This window comes from Leucoraja erinacea, chromosome 10 (assembly GCF_028641065.1).
Source record: "Leucoraja erinacea ecotype New England chromosome 10, Leri_hhj_1, whole genome shotgun sequence".
Taxonomy (NCBI): Eukaryota; Metazoa; Chordata; class Chondrichthyes; order Rajiformes; family Rajidae; genus Leucoraja; species Leucoraja erinaceus.
Genome location: NC_073386.1, coordinates 45,254,145 through 45,272,084, shown reverse-complemented (window position 1 = coordinate 45,272,084; position 17,940 = coordinate 45,254,145). Strand labels below are relative to the sequence as shown.

The 17,940-nt window shown below is 45.0% G+C and overlaps 2 protein-coding genes across 6 annotated transcripts in view; one reads left to right on the top strand and one right to left on the bottom strand.

The window, feature by feature from the left end:
- LOC129701113 (5'-AMP-activated protein kinase subunit beta-2-like) overlaps positions 1 to 17,264 on the bottom strand; it is a 31,689-nt gene extending 14,425 nt beyond the window's left edge. Inside the window, exons 1-3 of one of the 2 annotated variants that reach the window (XM_055642107.1) lie at positions 17,149 to 17,264; positions 1,855 to 2,089; positions 588 to 736 (exon numbers count right to left, since the gene is read on the bottom strand). In XM_055642107.1, the coding sequence (XP_055498082.1) occupies positions 588 to 736; positions 1,855 to 2,022 (317 nt within the window). In that variant the 5' untranslated portion in view covers positions 2,023 to 2,089; positions 17,149 to 17,264. Of the gene's footprint in view, positions 1 to 587; positions 737 to 1,854; positions 2,090 to 13,374; positions 13,812 to 17,148 lie in introns of those variants that run through there. The other variant, XM_055642106.1, reaches the window with a different exon arrangement.
- Positions 17,265 to 17,285: 21 nt separating this feature from the next.
- Positions 17,286 to 17,940, top strand: part of scyl3 (SCY1-like, kinase-like 3) — a 33,948-nt gene continuing 33,293 nt past the window's right edge. For all 4 annotated transcript variants that reach the window (XM_055642104.1, XM_055642102.1, XM_055642101.1 and 1 more), the window contains exon 1: positions 17,286 to 17,735. In XM_055642104.1, the coding sequence (XP_055498079.1) occupies positions 17,571 to 17,735 (165 nt within the window). In that variant the 5' untranslated portion in view covers positions 17,286 to 17,570. The remainder of the gene's footprint in view (positions 17,736 to 17,940) is intronic.

Genomic DNA, 17,940 nt, shown 5'->3' with positions numbered 1-17,940 from the left:
TAACATCCAACAAACACACTCACCATAGACAGAGCTGTGACCCTCTCGCTTCCTCCGTCTGGCAGAGACTGAGTGAGCCACGACACTTCCAGGTTTTATAGTCTCTCCCTCCTGCCGCCAGTGGAAGCAGCAGAGAGAATGGCGATAAAATTTTTTTAATATCGCTCTGATTTTACATCGATGGGAATAATCCTCCGGTCCAGCCCGGCGGAGGGGGGCTCTGAGCGAGGTGGCTGAAAATGATGGCCGGAAGTGGCGGCGTTCTCTCGGAAATGTTATGAAAATCTTATACTAAGCAGAGCCGCTATGAAAACCTTGGACTTCATATGGTTTGAATGCTGGCATCTTCTACTCATCGTTGTAGACCTAGATAATAGGGCTTTATTCCTAGGAGATAAAGTAAAGGAACTCTGCAAATTGAAACTCAGTGCATGGGTTTTTTGTTAGATTCTTGAAGAGACAAATCTTCCCCAAACTACAATGAAATCCAAGATTGGATATGGAAATATTCCCTTCCACAGACTATTCTGGTATGGTTTTGTAATAAATGGATCTTCAGCTACTTGTATACAACACCAAAAGTGTACCTTTTTATAAGCGGAATCTTGGTTTGCCAATTGTTGAAGGATCCAGAAATGAATATATCTTTTCCTCCACCATTCCAACGGATTACAGTGGGACGAGCTTGCTTAGAAAATTTTACAGACTCATCCACAATTTCCTTATCAGTGAGAGTCTAAAATATAGAAGCACAAAGGTATAGGTAAGACTGGAGAACATATAAAACATGAGCAGGGGTATGCCACTTGACCCTTCAAGCTTTAATAAGATTGTGGCTGATCGGACCATAGTCGCAACTCCACATTCCAGTCCTCCCTGGTAACCTTAATCACCTTGCATATCAAATACCAATCCACATTTGTCTCAAAAACGACTTAACTCTCCTTCTGCCATACTTTGAGAAAAGATTCTGAAGACGTGGCTATTTGAGAGAGAAAAAATTGTTTTACATGGGCAATCCCTCCTTTTTAAACTGTAACCCCAAGCTTTAGAATCTCCTGCGGGAGGAACTATGCTTACCATATCCAACCTATATAAGATCCGGAGGGGCTCTGATGTTTTAAACTTTGGTAAATGCAAGTGCAAGTAATATCAACAGAAAAAAAAACAGCAGCAGGAATAGCTTTGTCTACCCTACCATTCAATATCATGGTTGATCCTCTACAATTTCCCTTCCGTATCCCCTGATTTTCCTATTATCCAGAAATCTATTGATCTCGTTTTTGAATAAAATCATGGCAGAGCCTCCATAACTCTCCAAGACAGAGAACTCCCAAAGGTTCACCACCATCTGAATGAAGAATTTTACCCTTATTTCAGTGCTTACACTGCTACCTCTTATTATAAGAGTGTGAACGATAATCTAGACCCCCCAGACAGCATCTAACCCATCAAGCTCTCTCAGAATAGTAAACAGCATTTAATAACAGAACTGCTACAGTTGTAGTCTTGCTTTCAAATTTGCTTTCAGTGAGCCGGGGTGGAATGTCAGCAATCAAGGAGATCATTTACTCAAGAAGGGAGATTTTCTAATTGTGTATAGTAAGTGACCTGTGCAGCCAAAGTGATAAAATAAATGAGTCAGTCTGGTACTAACGTCTCCAATTTTAAAGAGAGTGTTAAGCACTGAGTCAAGAATCATTGCATGGGGTCTCTGAAAATAATTGACTCACACGTGAATCTTGATGGTAAAGAGCAGTTATTTCAGAAATCACCACTAAACAGTTGTTCTTAAATGGAGGGAATCTACATATCTGTTAAGCTAGAAACAAACAGCACAGATTCATATTGCACCTTGGAGTCCTGTGTATGAAAGATGTTGGGATCATCTGAGCTATCCACCATAATCTTAGGCCGTTCATTCTCCTTTGACGACTGAGATATTCCTATGTTGTCAGCACGCTGGGTCTTGTGGCCTCCATGGCGATCTGCTCCCACACGCTCACTGCTGGTGTTCCCCATTGCCTGAATGGTATTGATGCTATTGCTCCAATAGTACAACAGCACAGCTCTACAAGCACGTTCCTGTCTGGATATTTAACAAAAGATGTGTTTGTTAATGGGAAACATTCTACTCTTAACGAAGAACACCAACAACAAACAATCTACACAAACCAAACACTGAGTTACTCTAGTATTTTGTATCTATCTTTGCAGATTTTGTCTAATTAGTTTAGACCCCCATACTGATATCAGATACATCTCATGAAAAAAGTATTTTACATCATGATCCAGACTTTATTTCCTATTCCATATTTAGGCTTTGCAAAACATTTCTAATAAAAACCCAATGTACAAACAGCAAGAAGAGGAAGAAATTAAGCTTCACCACAATGATTTATTGTGTAAATCTACCTAATAGTGGAATTGAACTGCACAAAGTCTACAAGGAAATTACCTGTCTACTGGTGGGCCAACAGATATATCTCATCATGATGCTTCACATGTTATGACTCTATGGGGCAGGCATTCACAATTTTCCTGACTGCAGCAATAAATAATTTTAAATACCTATTCAAATTAGTACCCAACATCAACTAATTAGAAAATGTCTAAATATCTGCAAAGATAGACACACAATGCTGGAGTAACTCAGCAGATCAAGCAGCATCTCTGGAGAATATGGTAGGTGATGCTTTGGGTCGGGATTCTTCTGCAGACTGATTGTAGTGGGGGTGAGTTTACAGAGTTCAATTCCACTATATTATATATTTGTAAAAAAAAATCATGATTCATTAATAAATCATAAATCAAAAATAAGTCATTATCCATGAAGCCTAAATATGTGAGAGGGAGAGAGAATGAATTAAAACCAGTTAACATTTCACATCAATTATCTTTCATTCTGCTTTTGGTCTTTCTGACTGTTTGATGAAATTGCATGTTAGCTTAGCGAATTGCCAACAAGAACACCCAAATCCCATTCCACAACTGAATTTCCCAGTCTCACCTTCTTAAAAATATCTTATTTTTCAACCTTCACACCATTTGGATGGTTTCACATTTCCTCACATTACATATCATCTGCCATTGACTTGGCCATTTACTTAACACCTGTATCAACTTACTGCTGCTTTTCATCCTCCTTTAATATGTCACTAACTGTTCTTAACATTGTTGATCTATTTTTCTAGTGCAGAGCTTTTAGAGGTTGTCTATTGTTGCAGGGAATGCCACTCTAAACAAAGCTGCTTTGCACAATGCAAGGTCTTGAATACATTTTGTATTTGTTAATGTTTTAGTAAATGAATGAGAAGAAACCAGAGATTCTGAAGTACTAGTAATGAAACAATGACATTTTGTCTGATTTATTACAGTATCATAAAATATTTGCTTATATTTTCTTGTCTAAGAGTACAGAGTAAGGCAAAAATTGGACTGCTTATACAGCTGATCTAGAAGGCATGACCTAAAATGACAGTCCACTGAAATGGTATCTTAAAGATAATGTCCCTTAAGAAAGTGTCAAATGGTTACGGTTGTCTTCGCAGAAATCCCATGGCAATAAGGGACCCGAGTAAGCACTTTGGCCACTTTTGACACACAGACGAAAACAATTAACAGGTGCCTAAAAAAATGCGGAAAATAGATAAGCGGTCTTTCATGAGATAAGTAGCTCCGTGGGGACAATAAAAGGAACAAAAGGCCCTCTTCCAAAGACACTGCACAAATGCATCTCGATGACAAAACTAAATGTAGATGCTCACCAAAGACGGCCAGAAATAACAAGCCTCTCAAGTACAAATACCCTCTGAAGTGAATGGTTAACATTCATATTGATTATTTGAATCAAAGGAGATGTCTTGTTATGATCAAGCATTAACCAGAGGCAGGAATGGGTCCCCAAGGTACATAATGGTCACATGGAGAGGTGGTATCAAAAATAACCGATCATGCATCTTCTTGCTTAGGATTGGTTAGGAGATAATACTAAACCGTAGTATCTTGGTGGAATTATTGAACCTCAGATCCAAAATGTATAAAAATGCTGTGCTCTGTATAATCGGAGGTCTGTGGATTCTACCTATAATGTGATTAGTCCTTCTTCCTTCTGTTTAACAACATTTTTAAAATAATAAATATGCTTGTTTGACCCAAGACCAGACTTTGTGTGAATAGTTATCTTGCTTCAAAACAATTGGACTACTGAACCTTGTGCTTAATCCCACCCAAATGAGATGGGTTTTTAACTGAGAGAGAGGGACTGTGTGATTCAACTGAGATTGCAAATCATCGAATAAAGCTGATTAGGTAGCTGTATTTCTATCCAAGTTAGCAGTCTAAATAGAAAATATTGGATGGAGGAGTTTACACTCTATATTATGCTGGTTATAGCAGTTAAACCCAACCAGATCAAAGTTGCGCTATTGCAAAGATCACAATTATGCACTAAACCATATATCGCTGAAATGAGACACGGGATAATTCATTGGATGAAATAAAAAGTACACCTAGAAATAAAGGTGTTGAATTTTACTGGTTCTTTGCACATGGCTGAGAGCAGGGGGAGTGTCTTTGACATTTTCTTAACAGCTAATGTTATTCAGACTTATTACTTAATTTTGCCGATTTGAAGGATTCACTCATCAGAGATCAGATTATTTGTTTAATGCAGAAATCGGGTCTGAGGGAACAGCTATCACGCAAGATGGAATTAACTGAAATGTGCAGCTGTGCAAAGCTGCGGACCTATCTAAAATTAGCCGAGAAATGTTGGCTGACCAACAGAAGAAAGTACAAACATCGGGCCTCAAGTCAATGTTCAGAACAAGGATGTAGATGAGTAGCTGGAAAGAAATGTCCAGCATATGGAAACATAGTACACGATGTGAATTGGAAAATCATTTCTACAAATAGGGCATGATGAGGAGTCCTTGGAGTTGACAAAAAGAGACGTTCAACAATGAAGGGAGGACTAAATTCAGATAATTGATTGGGTACAATGTACCTGGTACCAATGGAGGTCAATTCAGTGAGAGGAACACTCAATAGAATATCTATGCCTAGATTTTGGTGAAAGAGTATTTGTTGATATTTCAATGACTCAAGAGCAACATGTCCTTCTTAACCTTCAGGATGGTGCGGTTAAAACCAGCTCGTGCTACTGATGTACTATTTGAGCACACCGAATGAAAGCTTAAAAACTAAAAGATGCTGGAAATCCAAATTAAAAACAAAATGTTGTGAGTACTCAGCAGGTAAATTAGCATTGGTAGAAAGAGCTGCAGTTAGCATTTCAGGTCCAGGAACCTTGATCAAAATACTGACTACACAGAAGCTGCGCTCTTTGAAGGTGGAAAGCTTTCACATTCTAGATTTCTATGATGTGCATTTTATCATAGCAGACCTGAAAAATGGTACAAACATACTTGGAGGTAGTTACAGTCCAGAAGATGGGAATTGTAAAAGGTACACGACAGGATCATAAAGATTGTTTCAATGTAAACAAGCACAGATGAATAGACAGATGCTATTCACAAAACATGGAAGCCTGTAAAATGAAGACCGGCACATTCTTGCAATAGAGGTGCCAAATAGCTGTTACTTAGAACTAGAAGCATGGTGAGAATGAAACCCTGCTTCAGACTAGCAATAGGCAGTGCAGAAGCTATTCACAAACATGGAAGCCTGAAGTAAAATGAAGACCACCCACATTCTTGCAATAGAGGTGCCAAATAGCATGCCTCTGCTACTTAGAACTAGAACCTTTTATGAGAACTTGTCGGAAACCCTGCTTCAGCGTAGATTAGGTAGGTAGCGCGGGCGGCTTGAAAAGTCTAGCCTCCTCCCCGGGAGACCGGGGAATCATTGTGTCAGTTAGTTTGGAGGGATTTTGTGGTGGTGGTGGTGGTGGTGGTGGGGTGAGTGGGGAGAGGGGTAAACTTTAATTCTTAGTCTCCTACCTGGTCGGCGATCCCAAGATGTTGAAGTCCGTCCGGCCCGCGGGCGGCGCCGGTTGTGCTATGACCCCTGGCTGGAGGCGAGCGGCACCCAATATTGGAACTGGTGTAGGTCCAGATCTAGAGAAACAGTCCACAACCCAAGTACCTGTTAAAGGGCACAAGATCTGAACTGTTACAAGTCATGCAGCATGCCTCTGCCTTGTGCTTTCTTACAAAAGCTTTAAGAGGCTGTCTCTATATATAAAGCTACTACGTATAAAAATGCAATTTTGCACAACGTAAATTATTTTATACACAAATATGTCTGTTCATGTGTTAAAGTTCCTGATTATCCTTTAGTATCCTATTGAGTAAGATACTGAAACATTTCCTTGTAGCTCACTTTTCTAATCTTTGTATCAACAAACTTAGATACATTACTATTTTATTATTCTGCTCCCACAGAAATCGTATTATTAATCTACAAAAATATCTAACATGCTTCATTTCATCATGCTAGTTAGCCAAATTATGCAGTTACATACTATGTGATTCAGCAGAACAACATGGTCTTTTGCATAATCGCTTGCTGCAGAGGTGATCACCATATCTCCTGCATCTTGCACACCCTGAACATCATGTAGGCATAGTTATTGTTCTTATCTGAACCATAGGAAGAAGAGATGGAGGAAGACCATTCAACAAAGAGCTCTCTAGTCAAACTCTAGTAATCCGTGTTGTCACTTTTAGAGAGCTATGGACTTGGACCCTGAGCTTGCAAGTCTTTTTAGGTGAATCTGGCTGGTGAACCTACCTGTTGTTCAATTCATTAAAATAAACGGATCCAACTACATGGGATTTGTTTTAAAAGTTATAGCTTTTGCATTTTAATTTAAAAATTAACTGCATTTAAAATAACACCTTATTTATTATTGATGTCTGATACCCAAGTCATAAACTGTTTGACATCTTAGTGACCCAAGTGCACAGCTGAATCAGACGCCAAAGATTGGCGACTAGTACGGTACTGCACATTGCTCAGAGCAACAATTAGGTGGGTGCTGACTTCACTGCGGAGATTTGAACAGCAGTCCCTGCTCAATATAGTAGAATTGGAAGAGAGGCATGTCAAATTGGATGTATATAGTTTATTTCACTGAAATAACCATAGTGGAAACTTTGGAAATGCCTTTACCACACTCATCCAGCCATTAACCACCACATATTCCGACATTCAAAATTTCATGGTCTCAACCCTATAAGAAACGGTCCTTTCTGTTAAGTTTGTCCCTCCCTCTTGCTCTGCAACTTTAAACTGGTGTTCCCCTTTTCCCAGCCTGATGAAAGGTAATTGGCCTGAAATGTTAACCGACTGCCGTAGGAAGGAAATACAGATACTGGTTTTGTAGATGGTTTATGCATGCAACCTATAATGTAGCTACCTCAATACCACTAACCACGCCCAGTCATCTCAGTATAACTGTGATATCTTCCCCTTGCTCCTCCCTTGGTTCCAGTACTCCTGAAGACTAGATGCAGTCAGTACTGGGACGTGTTTGACATGTGCCTTTATTAAAGACTCAGTAAAGTTATAGGGTGTCAGACGTAACTCATTTACATGGTGTCAGTAAGTTAAACGCGCGCCTCCTGTTTATCGGGTTTTATTTGCTCCTAGTTTTACTAGTGTTTAATTCCCTATTTACCATGGCATTCTCGTGCCGCAAGCCCTCTCCCCTTGTCTTTGACGCTGACATTGCGGAGCGATGGGCTACTTTCGTGATGGACTACAACCACTTCATCAACATCGTGCACCGAAACGACCCTAATGCGGTCAAAACTTCACTCCTGCTGAACCTTGCCGGTCCCATTGCTATGAAGCGTGCTCAGGCTTTCACTTACAATCCAGCGGTCCTGGATGACAACGACCAGGTCGTCGAGCCAGCGGAATCTGCCAACGACCCGGTACGTCTCTTACGCAAGTTTGCGGAGATTTGTGACTTGCCCTCCAACCGTATATTGGAGAGGGCTAGATTCGTTACAAGGAAACAGCAGCCTGATGAACCTGTTGAATGTTTTATCGCTGACCTGTGCTGCCTTGCTCAGCGGTGCCGTTTCGAGAACATGCGTGATCAGCTCACCAGAGATATTTTGGTCACCGGCATGCTAGATCAGAAGCTACGAGCGGAGCTGCTGCGAAGACCGGATCTCACCCTGACTGATGCTATGCATGCATGCCGAATAGCTGAGGTGGTTGCCCCACTACATGGGCAGAGGGGATCTGACAATCCGGCTATTAATCTGACTGGTGTTGCTATGCCCCGTCGCAAGCAAGACAACGTTCGCCCTGCACCGCGGCTGACTTATGCCGCTCGGGTCCCGCTTGTCAAGAAGTGCCCCAACTGCAATTATGTCCACTCTATGCAGTCGCAGTGCCCAGCATTTGGTAAAGCTTGTAATTTCTGTAAGAAGATGAACCATTTCTCAGCTGCCCGTCGCTCCCTTGGGAACATTCCTCCAGCTCCCAGACAAGTTTTAAACAACCTTCAACAAGTGGAAAACGAATTCGGTTCCCAGTCTTCTGTCGACACTGCCCTTGACTCTGAGCCCAGTATTTCCATAGGAGATGCCAGTGTTTATTCTCTCCTTCATAATCAATCTCGCCTCCCCGATCCTTCTGTGCTTGTCACTGTCAACAACAAATCCTTCACTGCTAAGCTGGACACGGGGGCGAAGGTGAATGTTATGTCAACATCCCTGTTCAGGAAGATAAGGAATAATGAGCTGTTAACTGCTGATCGCTCCATATTGCGTGCTTATGGGGGAGAGGAGCTAAAACCTGTGGGGAGGGCCACCTTCCACTGTGTGCTGAAGAAATCTTCGCGTGACCTGTCGTTTTTCATTCTTGACTGTGACTGTGTGACTCTGTTGAGCAATCAGGCGTGTCAGGATCTCGGGCTGGTGTCCTTTGACCGTACTGTCCACGAAGTGCGGGTGATGCTGAATCCACTCTCCGAGTACCCTGACCTCTTCGATGATGAACTGGGTAAGCTGCCCCTTGTATACAAGATCGCAACTGACCTGTCGGTTGTACCAGTGGTCCGTACTCCACACAGGGTGTCGTTTGCCATGAAGGGCAAGGTCGAAGCCATGCTGAAGAACATGGTTGACATGGGAGTGCTTGAAGCTGTCGGCGAACCCACTGAGTGGTGTTCTCTCTTCACCATGGTCGCCACCATGAAGAAGGCTAAGACCGAGATACGGGTTTGCATCAACCCCAAAGACTTAAATCTGGCAATAAGACGTCCTCATTACCCCTTGAGGACTGTAGAAGATGTTGCTGCCCAGGTCGGTCAGGCCACGGTGTTCTCTGTCCTTGATGCCAGGAGCTCATTCTGGCAAATACCTCTAGACAAACACTCCTCAGACTTAACCACTTTTGGCACCTCCTTCGGAAGATTCAAATTTTTGCGGATGCCATTCGGCATCAACTCTGCTAGCAAAGTGTTTCAACGCTCCATGGAGCAACTGTTTGCCGGCCTGTCGTGTGCCATTATCGTGGATGACATCCTGGTTTATGGGAAAGATGCTGCTGAGCACGACCACAACCTCCGACGGATTCTAGACCGCGCTCGCCAGATCAACTTAAAACTTAACCCATCAAAGTGCAAGTTCCGTGTAGCTGAAGTACCCTATGTTGGCCACATCTTCACAGCCCACGGGCTGCAACCTGATCCGCAGAAGACCAACGATATCTCCGAGCTGCCTGCCCCGACCGACGTGACCAGCCTGCAGCGTTTCCTGGGCATGGTCAACTATTTGGGAAAGTTCATCCCCGACCTCAGCGTGTTGAGCGCACCCCTGAGGCAACTGACGAAAAAAGACATTGCCTGGTCCTGGTTTCCCCAACACCATCAGGCTTTCGACCTTCTCAAAACAAAGCTGATTAGCACACCGACTCTCAAGTTTTTCGATCTGCAACATCCAATTGTAGTTACGTGTGATGCTTCCCGCTTCGGACTCGGTGCTGCCTGCCTGCAACTCCATGATGACGGCTCGCTGCAGCCCATTTCTTATGCCTCGCGTACCATGACAGACACTGAGCAGCGCTATGCACAAATCGAGAAGGAGCTTCTTGCGGTTGTATTCGCCTGCTCCAAGTTCAAGGACTTCCTTTTCGGTACCAGGTTCACCGTCGAGATGGATCATCAACCCTTGGTGACCATCCTCAATAAGCCTATCCATATCGCTCCAGCTAGACTTCAGCGCATGATTTACAGTTCCAGCGGTTCGACTTTCTGATCGTGTACAAGAGGTGCACCGAGATGCATGTGGCCGACGCGCTGTCCCGGGCCCCCAGGTCCTCCTGTGACAGGCACCCTACAAGCAGGAGGATCTGCAGGTACTCAATGTCAACTTTGTTCCCTCGAAGCAGCTGCAGTGCCTGGTTGAGCACACCGCCAACGACCCCGACCTGCAACAGCTCGCAGCTGTCATCCAGCGAGGGTGGCCCAGCAGACGCACCTCACTGCCTGCGGGCACCCACCCTTTCTTTCTGGTCCGCGATGAGCTTGTGCTCCGGGACGGCATCATCATCAAGGGTCACAAGGTGGTCGTCCCTGCCTCCCTATAGGACTTGTACTACAACGCTGCCCACATGGGGCATGCCGGAGCCGATGCCACCATCTCACATGCCCAAGAACAATACTATTGGCCCGGCATGACCAAGTATATTAAAGCCCGAGTAGCCTCCTGTCCTGATTGCAACACTCTTGCCCCACATCAGCAGCGCCAGCCATTTCTGCAGCAGCCTGCGCCTGCCATGCCCTGGACCTCACTGGCTGCTGACATATTCGAATGGCGAGGCAAGCACTACCTGGTGTTGGTTGATTCATACTCCAACTGGTTCGAAGTGGACCTTCTCCCTGCTATCACCTCTGAAATCGTTATCAGTAAGCTGCGCAGACACTTTGCTACCTTTGGGTTACCGGTCCGCTTGCAGACCGACAACGGCCGTCAGTTTGTCAGTGCAGAATTCCAGGCTTTCGCTGTGAAGTGGAACTTCACTCACTATACCAGCAGCCCCGAATACCCGCAGAGCAACAGCCTGGCCGAGCGAGCTGTCCGCAGTGCCAAGAATTTGCTCGAGCAGTCTCGTCTCTCCAATGGTGACTTCTACCTGGGTCTACTAAACCTTCGCAACATCTCACGGAACCCTACCATGCGACCCCCTGCCCAGCGTCTGATGTCCCGCGTGCTTCGCCCACCGATGCCGATCGCCCAACAATCCCTGGTGCCCAAGGTCCTCCAGCCTGCCGCCATCCAGCAACGGATTGCTCACAAGCATGAGGTACAGCGCCGCTCTCACGACAAGTCCTGCCGCCCGCTCTCGCACTACTGCCTGGCCCGGTCGTCCGCATGCAGACAGCCACCGGATTCTCCCGACTCGCATCCGTTGTTGGTGTGGACACTTCCCCGAGATCTTACCTGGTGGACTTTGATGGAACTGTCTACTGCCGGAGCCGCCAGCACCTGTTGGCCGTTAACGAGCCTCTGCCTCCTCCTGCAGATCCCTACACTCCTCCGTTGCGTTTCAAGCCTGTCATTACTAATTACCCCACAGCTCCCTGCATGCCCCGGTCAGTTTGCTTGCCGCGTTCTCCTCCCTCTGCGCTTCCTGGTTTCGGGCAGATGATCTCCTCCCCTGCTCGTTCTCCTTCTCCTCCTTCTCCCCCGTCTTCTCCTCCTGGATCATCTGTCCCAGTTGGATCTCCGCCGACTTTCTCCTTCCCGGCTGCTACTGCTCCGCCTCCCCTTCTATCTGGTGGGGAGGGTGATGGTGCTATACGCACATGCTCGGGTCGGGTTGTCAAACCTCCTGTCCACTACGGTGATTTTGTTTAAATTTGCATGTGTTGTATAATCACACTGCCACTGTTATAACTTCAATTTTAGATTTCTAAGGGAAAGGATGTAGATGGTTTATGCATGCAACCTATAATGTAGCTACCTCAATACAACTAACCACACCCAGTCATCTCAGTATAACTGTGATATCTTCCCCTTGCTCCTCCCTTGGTTCCAGTACACCTGAAGATGCAGTCAGTACTGGGACGTTTTTGACATGTGCCTTTATTAAAGTCTCAGTAAAGTTACAGTGTGTCAGACGTAACTCCTTTACACGTTTAAACCGAAGCTTCTTTGCCGGACTTGCTGAGTATTTCCTGTATTTTATTTTATATTTATTTTGATTTACGTTTTGTTTTCTTATGCTTATTTGAATAAAGGGGGTCCAGGTAGTCATAAGATTAGAGTTGTTTCATAGAAACATAGAAATTAGGTGCAGGAGTAGGCCATTCGGCCCTTCGAGCCTGCACCGCCATTCAATATGATCATGGCTGATCATCCAACTCAGTATCCCGTACCTGCCTTCTCTCCATACCCTCTGATCCCCTTAGCCACAAGGGCCACATCTAACGCCCTCTTAAATATAGCCAATGAACTGGCCTCAACTACCCTCTGTGGCAGAGAGTTCCAGAGATTCACCACTCTCTGCGTGAAAAAAGTTCTTCTCATCTCGGTTTTAAAGGATTTCCCCCTTATCCTTAAGCTGTGACCCCTTGTCCTGGACTTCCCTAACATCGGGAACAATCTTCCTGCATCTAGCCTGTCCAACGCCTTAAGAATTTTGTAAGTTTCTATAAGATCCCCTCTCAATCTCCTAAATTCTAGAGAGTATAAACCAAGTCTATCCAGTCTTTCTTCATAAGACAGTCCTGACATCCCAGGAATCAGTCTGGTGAACCTTCTCTGCACTCCCTCTATGGCAATAATGTCCTTCCTCAGATTTGGAGATCAAAACTGTACGCAATACTCCAGGTGTGGTCTCACTATGACCCTGTACAACTGCAGTAGAACCTCCCTGCTCCTATACTCAAATCCTTTTGCTATGAAAGCTAACATACCATTCGCTTTCTTCACTGCCTGCTGCACCTGCATGCCTAATGTTTCCTAATGTATCAACAATTATAGGACCGACCACAAACTAATATAAAAGTTCAATCATCACAATTATGTGGTTGAAATGTACAAATTATATGAATAACATACAGGTACAAAAACATGAAGACAAATTGCCATTAAACGGAAAATGAGGGCCGGCGTCAGATACAGCGGCCTGGCTTCCCATACACGTGTGAGACCACCGGCTTCACACTTCTGCTAAAATGCTCAAACCGTTCACAACCATGAAGCGAGGCCTCCCCAACGCCAGGGCTAAATTTAGGTCCAACAACAACCACCATCATCATCGTCTCCCCCGCCCCTTTTAGACCTAAAATAGAAATGACAGCCACGCACAGTGGGAGCAGGTCACACACACAGGATGCCTGACAGCGGTGAGCGGCCGGTAGATAAGTAGGTGAGTGAGTGTTACCTGCAGTGTTGCCGGCTGACCTGTTGCTGGTCACCTCGTCGCCCAAACGTCAACGCTCCGCATCGCGCGCGCGCGCGCCCGGCTCTGGAGGCTGTGCGCGTGCCCGGTCCACTGGAGTCTGGTATCTTTGGTCTGGAGTGTGAGTGCGCGCGCCCGGTCCCGGCTCTGGAGGCTGTGCGCGCGCCCAAGCCCGGCTCTACGGAGAGTGTATGTGCGCGCCGGAGCGGAGCGGTTGTGTGTGTGCGCGCGCTCGGCTCATCCTCTCCCTCCGCTCACCCAGACTTTGTGATGAAACCCTCAGTCTGAGTAAACACACCGACAGAGCTGCAGACTCAGCACCAAGCCAACTGTTTATCATGGATCCGAACAGGTGGCTTGCTGACACGTCCATTTTGTGCAAGGAAAACATTGCAATATTTGAAATTTAAATTGAAAAAAAACCTATAAAGCTAGAATTACTGGGTGGGTCGCGCAGCATAATCCGTTATCACTTAGAAATACCAGCGATGCAATATTTGAAGTGCAATTTCCTATTTATATTTTACATTTCCTCTTGACTCATCCTCGGCTTTGTCCATTAGGTTCCGGTTAGGTTGCATCAAGATTCGAGTTTAATCATCCCTTTAAACTTTAAAACTCCCACCCCGATTATACACCTCTTGTTACTCTCCCTCCGACATTTTCGTGCATCTTGATTCATTTATAACTTCTGCCTTCGTATCGTTTATCTGAAACTTAACTTTTATTTTGCTCCAGAAATGCTGCTTTCATTACAGATTTCCAAATTTCGCAGCATTTAGCGTTTGTAAAATAAAGCTTTTGATGTTGCTGAAACAAAACGAATTAAAATCTAGAGAAAATTGACATACATCAATAATGGGTGGAAATTAGGTAAATAGTCAGACTCACTTTAATGCCTCTTTATAATGTAACAACAGTCATAGTTGATGCTGAGTGTTTAAAATTACAATTTTGTATCAAGATCGTGCTATATTTGGGTTAATAAAATGTATCAATCAAGACATAAAAATTTACAAATGTTGCCTGTTATTTATTATTATTATATCTGGTTTCAAAAAGGGCCACATGTTAAAATGTCAAAATTAACTATTAAAATTAAAAATTTTAAAACTATCCTTGACTTAGATTCTGATGCATCAAGGAGAAAGCTATGCAACTGATGTGATGTGTTTTGACCAAGATTTGTCTTTCTTCAAATAATGTAATTGTAAACTGTCCTTGAGCACGGTTATTAAACTTTTCATTGGTCAAACCTACAATTTTGCATAGAAATACTTTAACTTTCATCTGTTAATATCAACACTGTGTTATTGGTGACACCCTGAATATGGGTGGTAGAGCTGCTGCCTCAGTGCCAGGTTCGATCCTGACTTGGGGTGCTGCCTGTGTGGAGTTTGCACGTTTGCCTGTGATTATATGGGTTTCCTCTGGGTGCTCTGGTTTCCTCCCACATCCAAAAGATGTGCAGGTTTGTAGATTAATCGGCCTCTGTAAAATCCCCTGGTGTGTAAGAAGTGGATGTAAAAGTGCGAATGGGTGACCGATGGCCAGCATGGATTTGGTGGGTCAAAGGACCCGTTTCCATGGTGTATTTCTAAACTAATAACTGATACTTCCAAAGTTCGTATAGGTATATTTCATATATGGGAAATAGTGTATTCTCCAGATGAAACTGAGCTAGAATTATGAAGATGAAGGAACACATGCATCTCAGAATGATTTAATGTTTTCTTGCTCTTAGACTTTAAATTTTATATTAATTCTATGTAACTGGTATTTTTATTTCAATCATGGAAGAATTTGTTATATTTCTAAAATCAAGATGTCTAGAACCAGTCAGGTAAAATAAATACCTGCAGTGTTACCAGTACTACGAGTTGATGTGCAAAACTACTTTGTCAAGCAAACTTACAATACGCAATTACTGATACCTGTAATAAGAACCAGGTCCAACTCAACAAGGATATACAATTGGAATGTTGCCACCTAACAGAGCAATGACAGGTTTTTCTACCTTTCACTTTTTCTTGTTATTATTTTATTAAAATGAAATAACAGATCAATTTACCTTCCTCTGAATTCCAATTGCACCAGTTGAATGTTCTTTTTTCCCCACATCTTTACCGATTGAAATGGTCCTTTTGGATATTCTCAATTATTTAACACTTTCCCTTTTTTCCCATTAATTCCCAGTTAAAGCTGCTAGAGCTGGTGCCTAACAGCTCCAGCAGCCCAAATTCAATCCTGACGTACGGTCTTGTCTGTATAGTATCCCTGTGAGGACACGGGTTTCCTGCAGGTGTTATAATTTCCTCCCATGTCCCAAAGACGTGCATAGTAATACACTACTGTGTTACCCCTGGTACATAGGTAGTAGAATTTTGGGGTGGGGGTTGGGGGAATTGATGGGATCACGGGGAGAATAAAAAAGTAAATCGGTGTTTGTTGGTTAATGGGCTGAAGGGTCTGATTCCATGTTATATGATAAACAAAATAACAGGTAAGAAAGATGCAAAATATAAACAGCTGGAAGAACTTAGCAGTTTGAGCAGCATCTATGGAGCAAAGAGAAGTCGACATTTCAGACTAGGACCGTGCATTAGAACTGTGTAAAGGGAAGTGAAACAAAGGCTGGAAAGTGACACATGGATCCGGATGAGGGGTGGAGACCTAGATGAGGGGAGGGTGGCGGATGAAGGATAGGTGAATCCGGAAGATATGGAAACGGAAGCTGTAAGGTGATATGTGGAATCAGGTTGGGGGGAGAGAGGGAGGGAGTGATGGACAGGTAGAACTGTGAGGAATAAGGTAGAGACAGAGGCTGAAAGGTGATAGGCGGATCCAGATCATGGTTATGGTGTTGGACAGCTGCAGTTGTGAGGGGGAATGGTAAAGTCAGAGGCTGGTAGTTGTTAGGTGGTAAGGAGGGGGTGATGAGCAGATGAAATCAGGCATGGGAGGGGATAGGAATGATAAACCAAGAAGAGTCGCAGATATGTGGGTGATGGATGGGTGCTACCAGGCACGATGAGTCCAGGTATTTGGGGTGGGGGGAGATATGGAAAAGTTGAACAAAGAGTAAGAGATCCTGGAACTGAGGGGGAGTGCGCAAAGAATGCAGGATACGTGAAACCAATGTTCATATATTTGGGCCGGGGCTACCCAGTTGAAATCGGGGGACTGCTCTAGTTTGCGTTTGGCCTCATGGTGGCAGTGAAGAAGGGGAAACAGACAAGTCGATGTGGTAATGGGAGTTGAGATGACATGCAGCCGGAAATGGAAAGGCGAAATCTGGGGAGTGTAGATGTGAATGTGGGTAGACTTAAAAATAGGACGAATTCGTATATTCGGGCGGTTGACGGTCTATGCGGATTCGGTGGGTCAAAAGGCCTGTTTCCAAACTGTATGTCCATGACCCAAAAATAGACTTGTAAAAAACGCAAACCACAGAGTGATGGAGGAACTTATTGGGTCAGGAACATCTATGGAGGGAATAGACAGGCGACGTTTCGGGTCTGGACTCTTCTTCAGACTCCGCTTTCTTGTGTCTCTTACGAATGGAAATGACAAAAACGCATTTATTTTTTACGCTGGCCCTTGGTGAGAGATCAAACGATTAGTTTTAGATCGGGTCCCGACCCGAAACTGTGTCTGTCCATTCCCTCCACAGATGCTGATCGCTGAGATCCTCCAGCACTTTGTGTTTTGTCCAATATCCCAGCGTCTGCAGTCTCTTGAGTCTCAGTTTCAGACCTTGGTCCTTTGAAGGAGATGTGTGTGTGGCCAGGCCTCGGGCCATTCCAGTTGAGGAGATGCTCCACTGACAGCAACGGTACCGGGCCAAGCCGAGCCGAGCCGAGCCGATCCTAGCTGATCTGGTCCGGTCCGGTCCGGTCCGTCCGGGCGGGGCTGAGCTAGACTGAGCGGAGCTCCATGATCTTTGGACTGAGCTGATGCGGGCTGATCCGGGCCTGGCTCCGCACCCTCGCCCGCGGACGTCTGTCTCCCTGCGGCCAGTTGTTGTCGGGGCGCCGCGTGTGTTTCCGGGTTAGCCGGATGCCCGGCATTATTGTTTCGTGACCGGAGTGGAGAAGGCACCGACGAGTGAGATTAGCACCAACTCCCGGGGTCGGTCGGTGGGGAGGCTGCCCGTCTGTCTGTCCGGCCGGACGGCCATGGGGGCAGAGAGCAGCGCGGCGAGGAGCTGCCGAATGGACGGGCCGCCTGTCACCCTGCCCGGTGGCCTCAGCGTTTACCGGGCAACACTGGAGGAGGAACAACTGGTGTCCGTGTTCGTGTACCAGCGGGGCAACGAGGAAGCCGTCAACAAGGCCGCCCAGGTGAGCAGTGTCAAGGCCGGGCCGGTGTCAGGAGAGGCAAGCTCGGTGGGAGCTCGATCACACAGGGCCAGTGTTTACGGTAGGAAGCTTGGCTGCAGTAGCCAGGAGTCAGTCGAGCAGCGTCAATTTGAGTTTATTGTCAAAACAGCAAACAGTACAGCACAGGTAGCAACATGGAACAGCAGGTGCTGGTTTGCAATGTAAA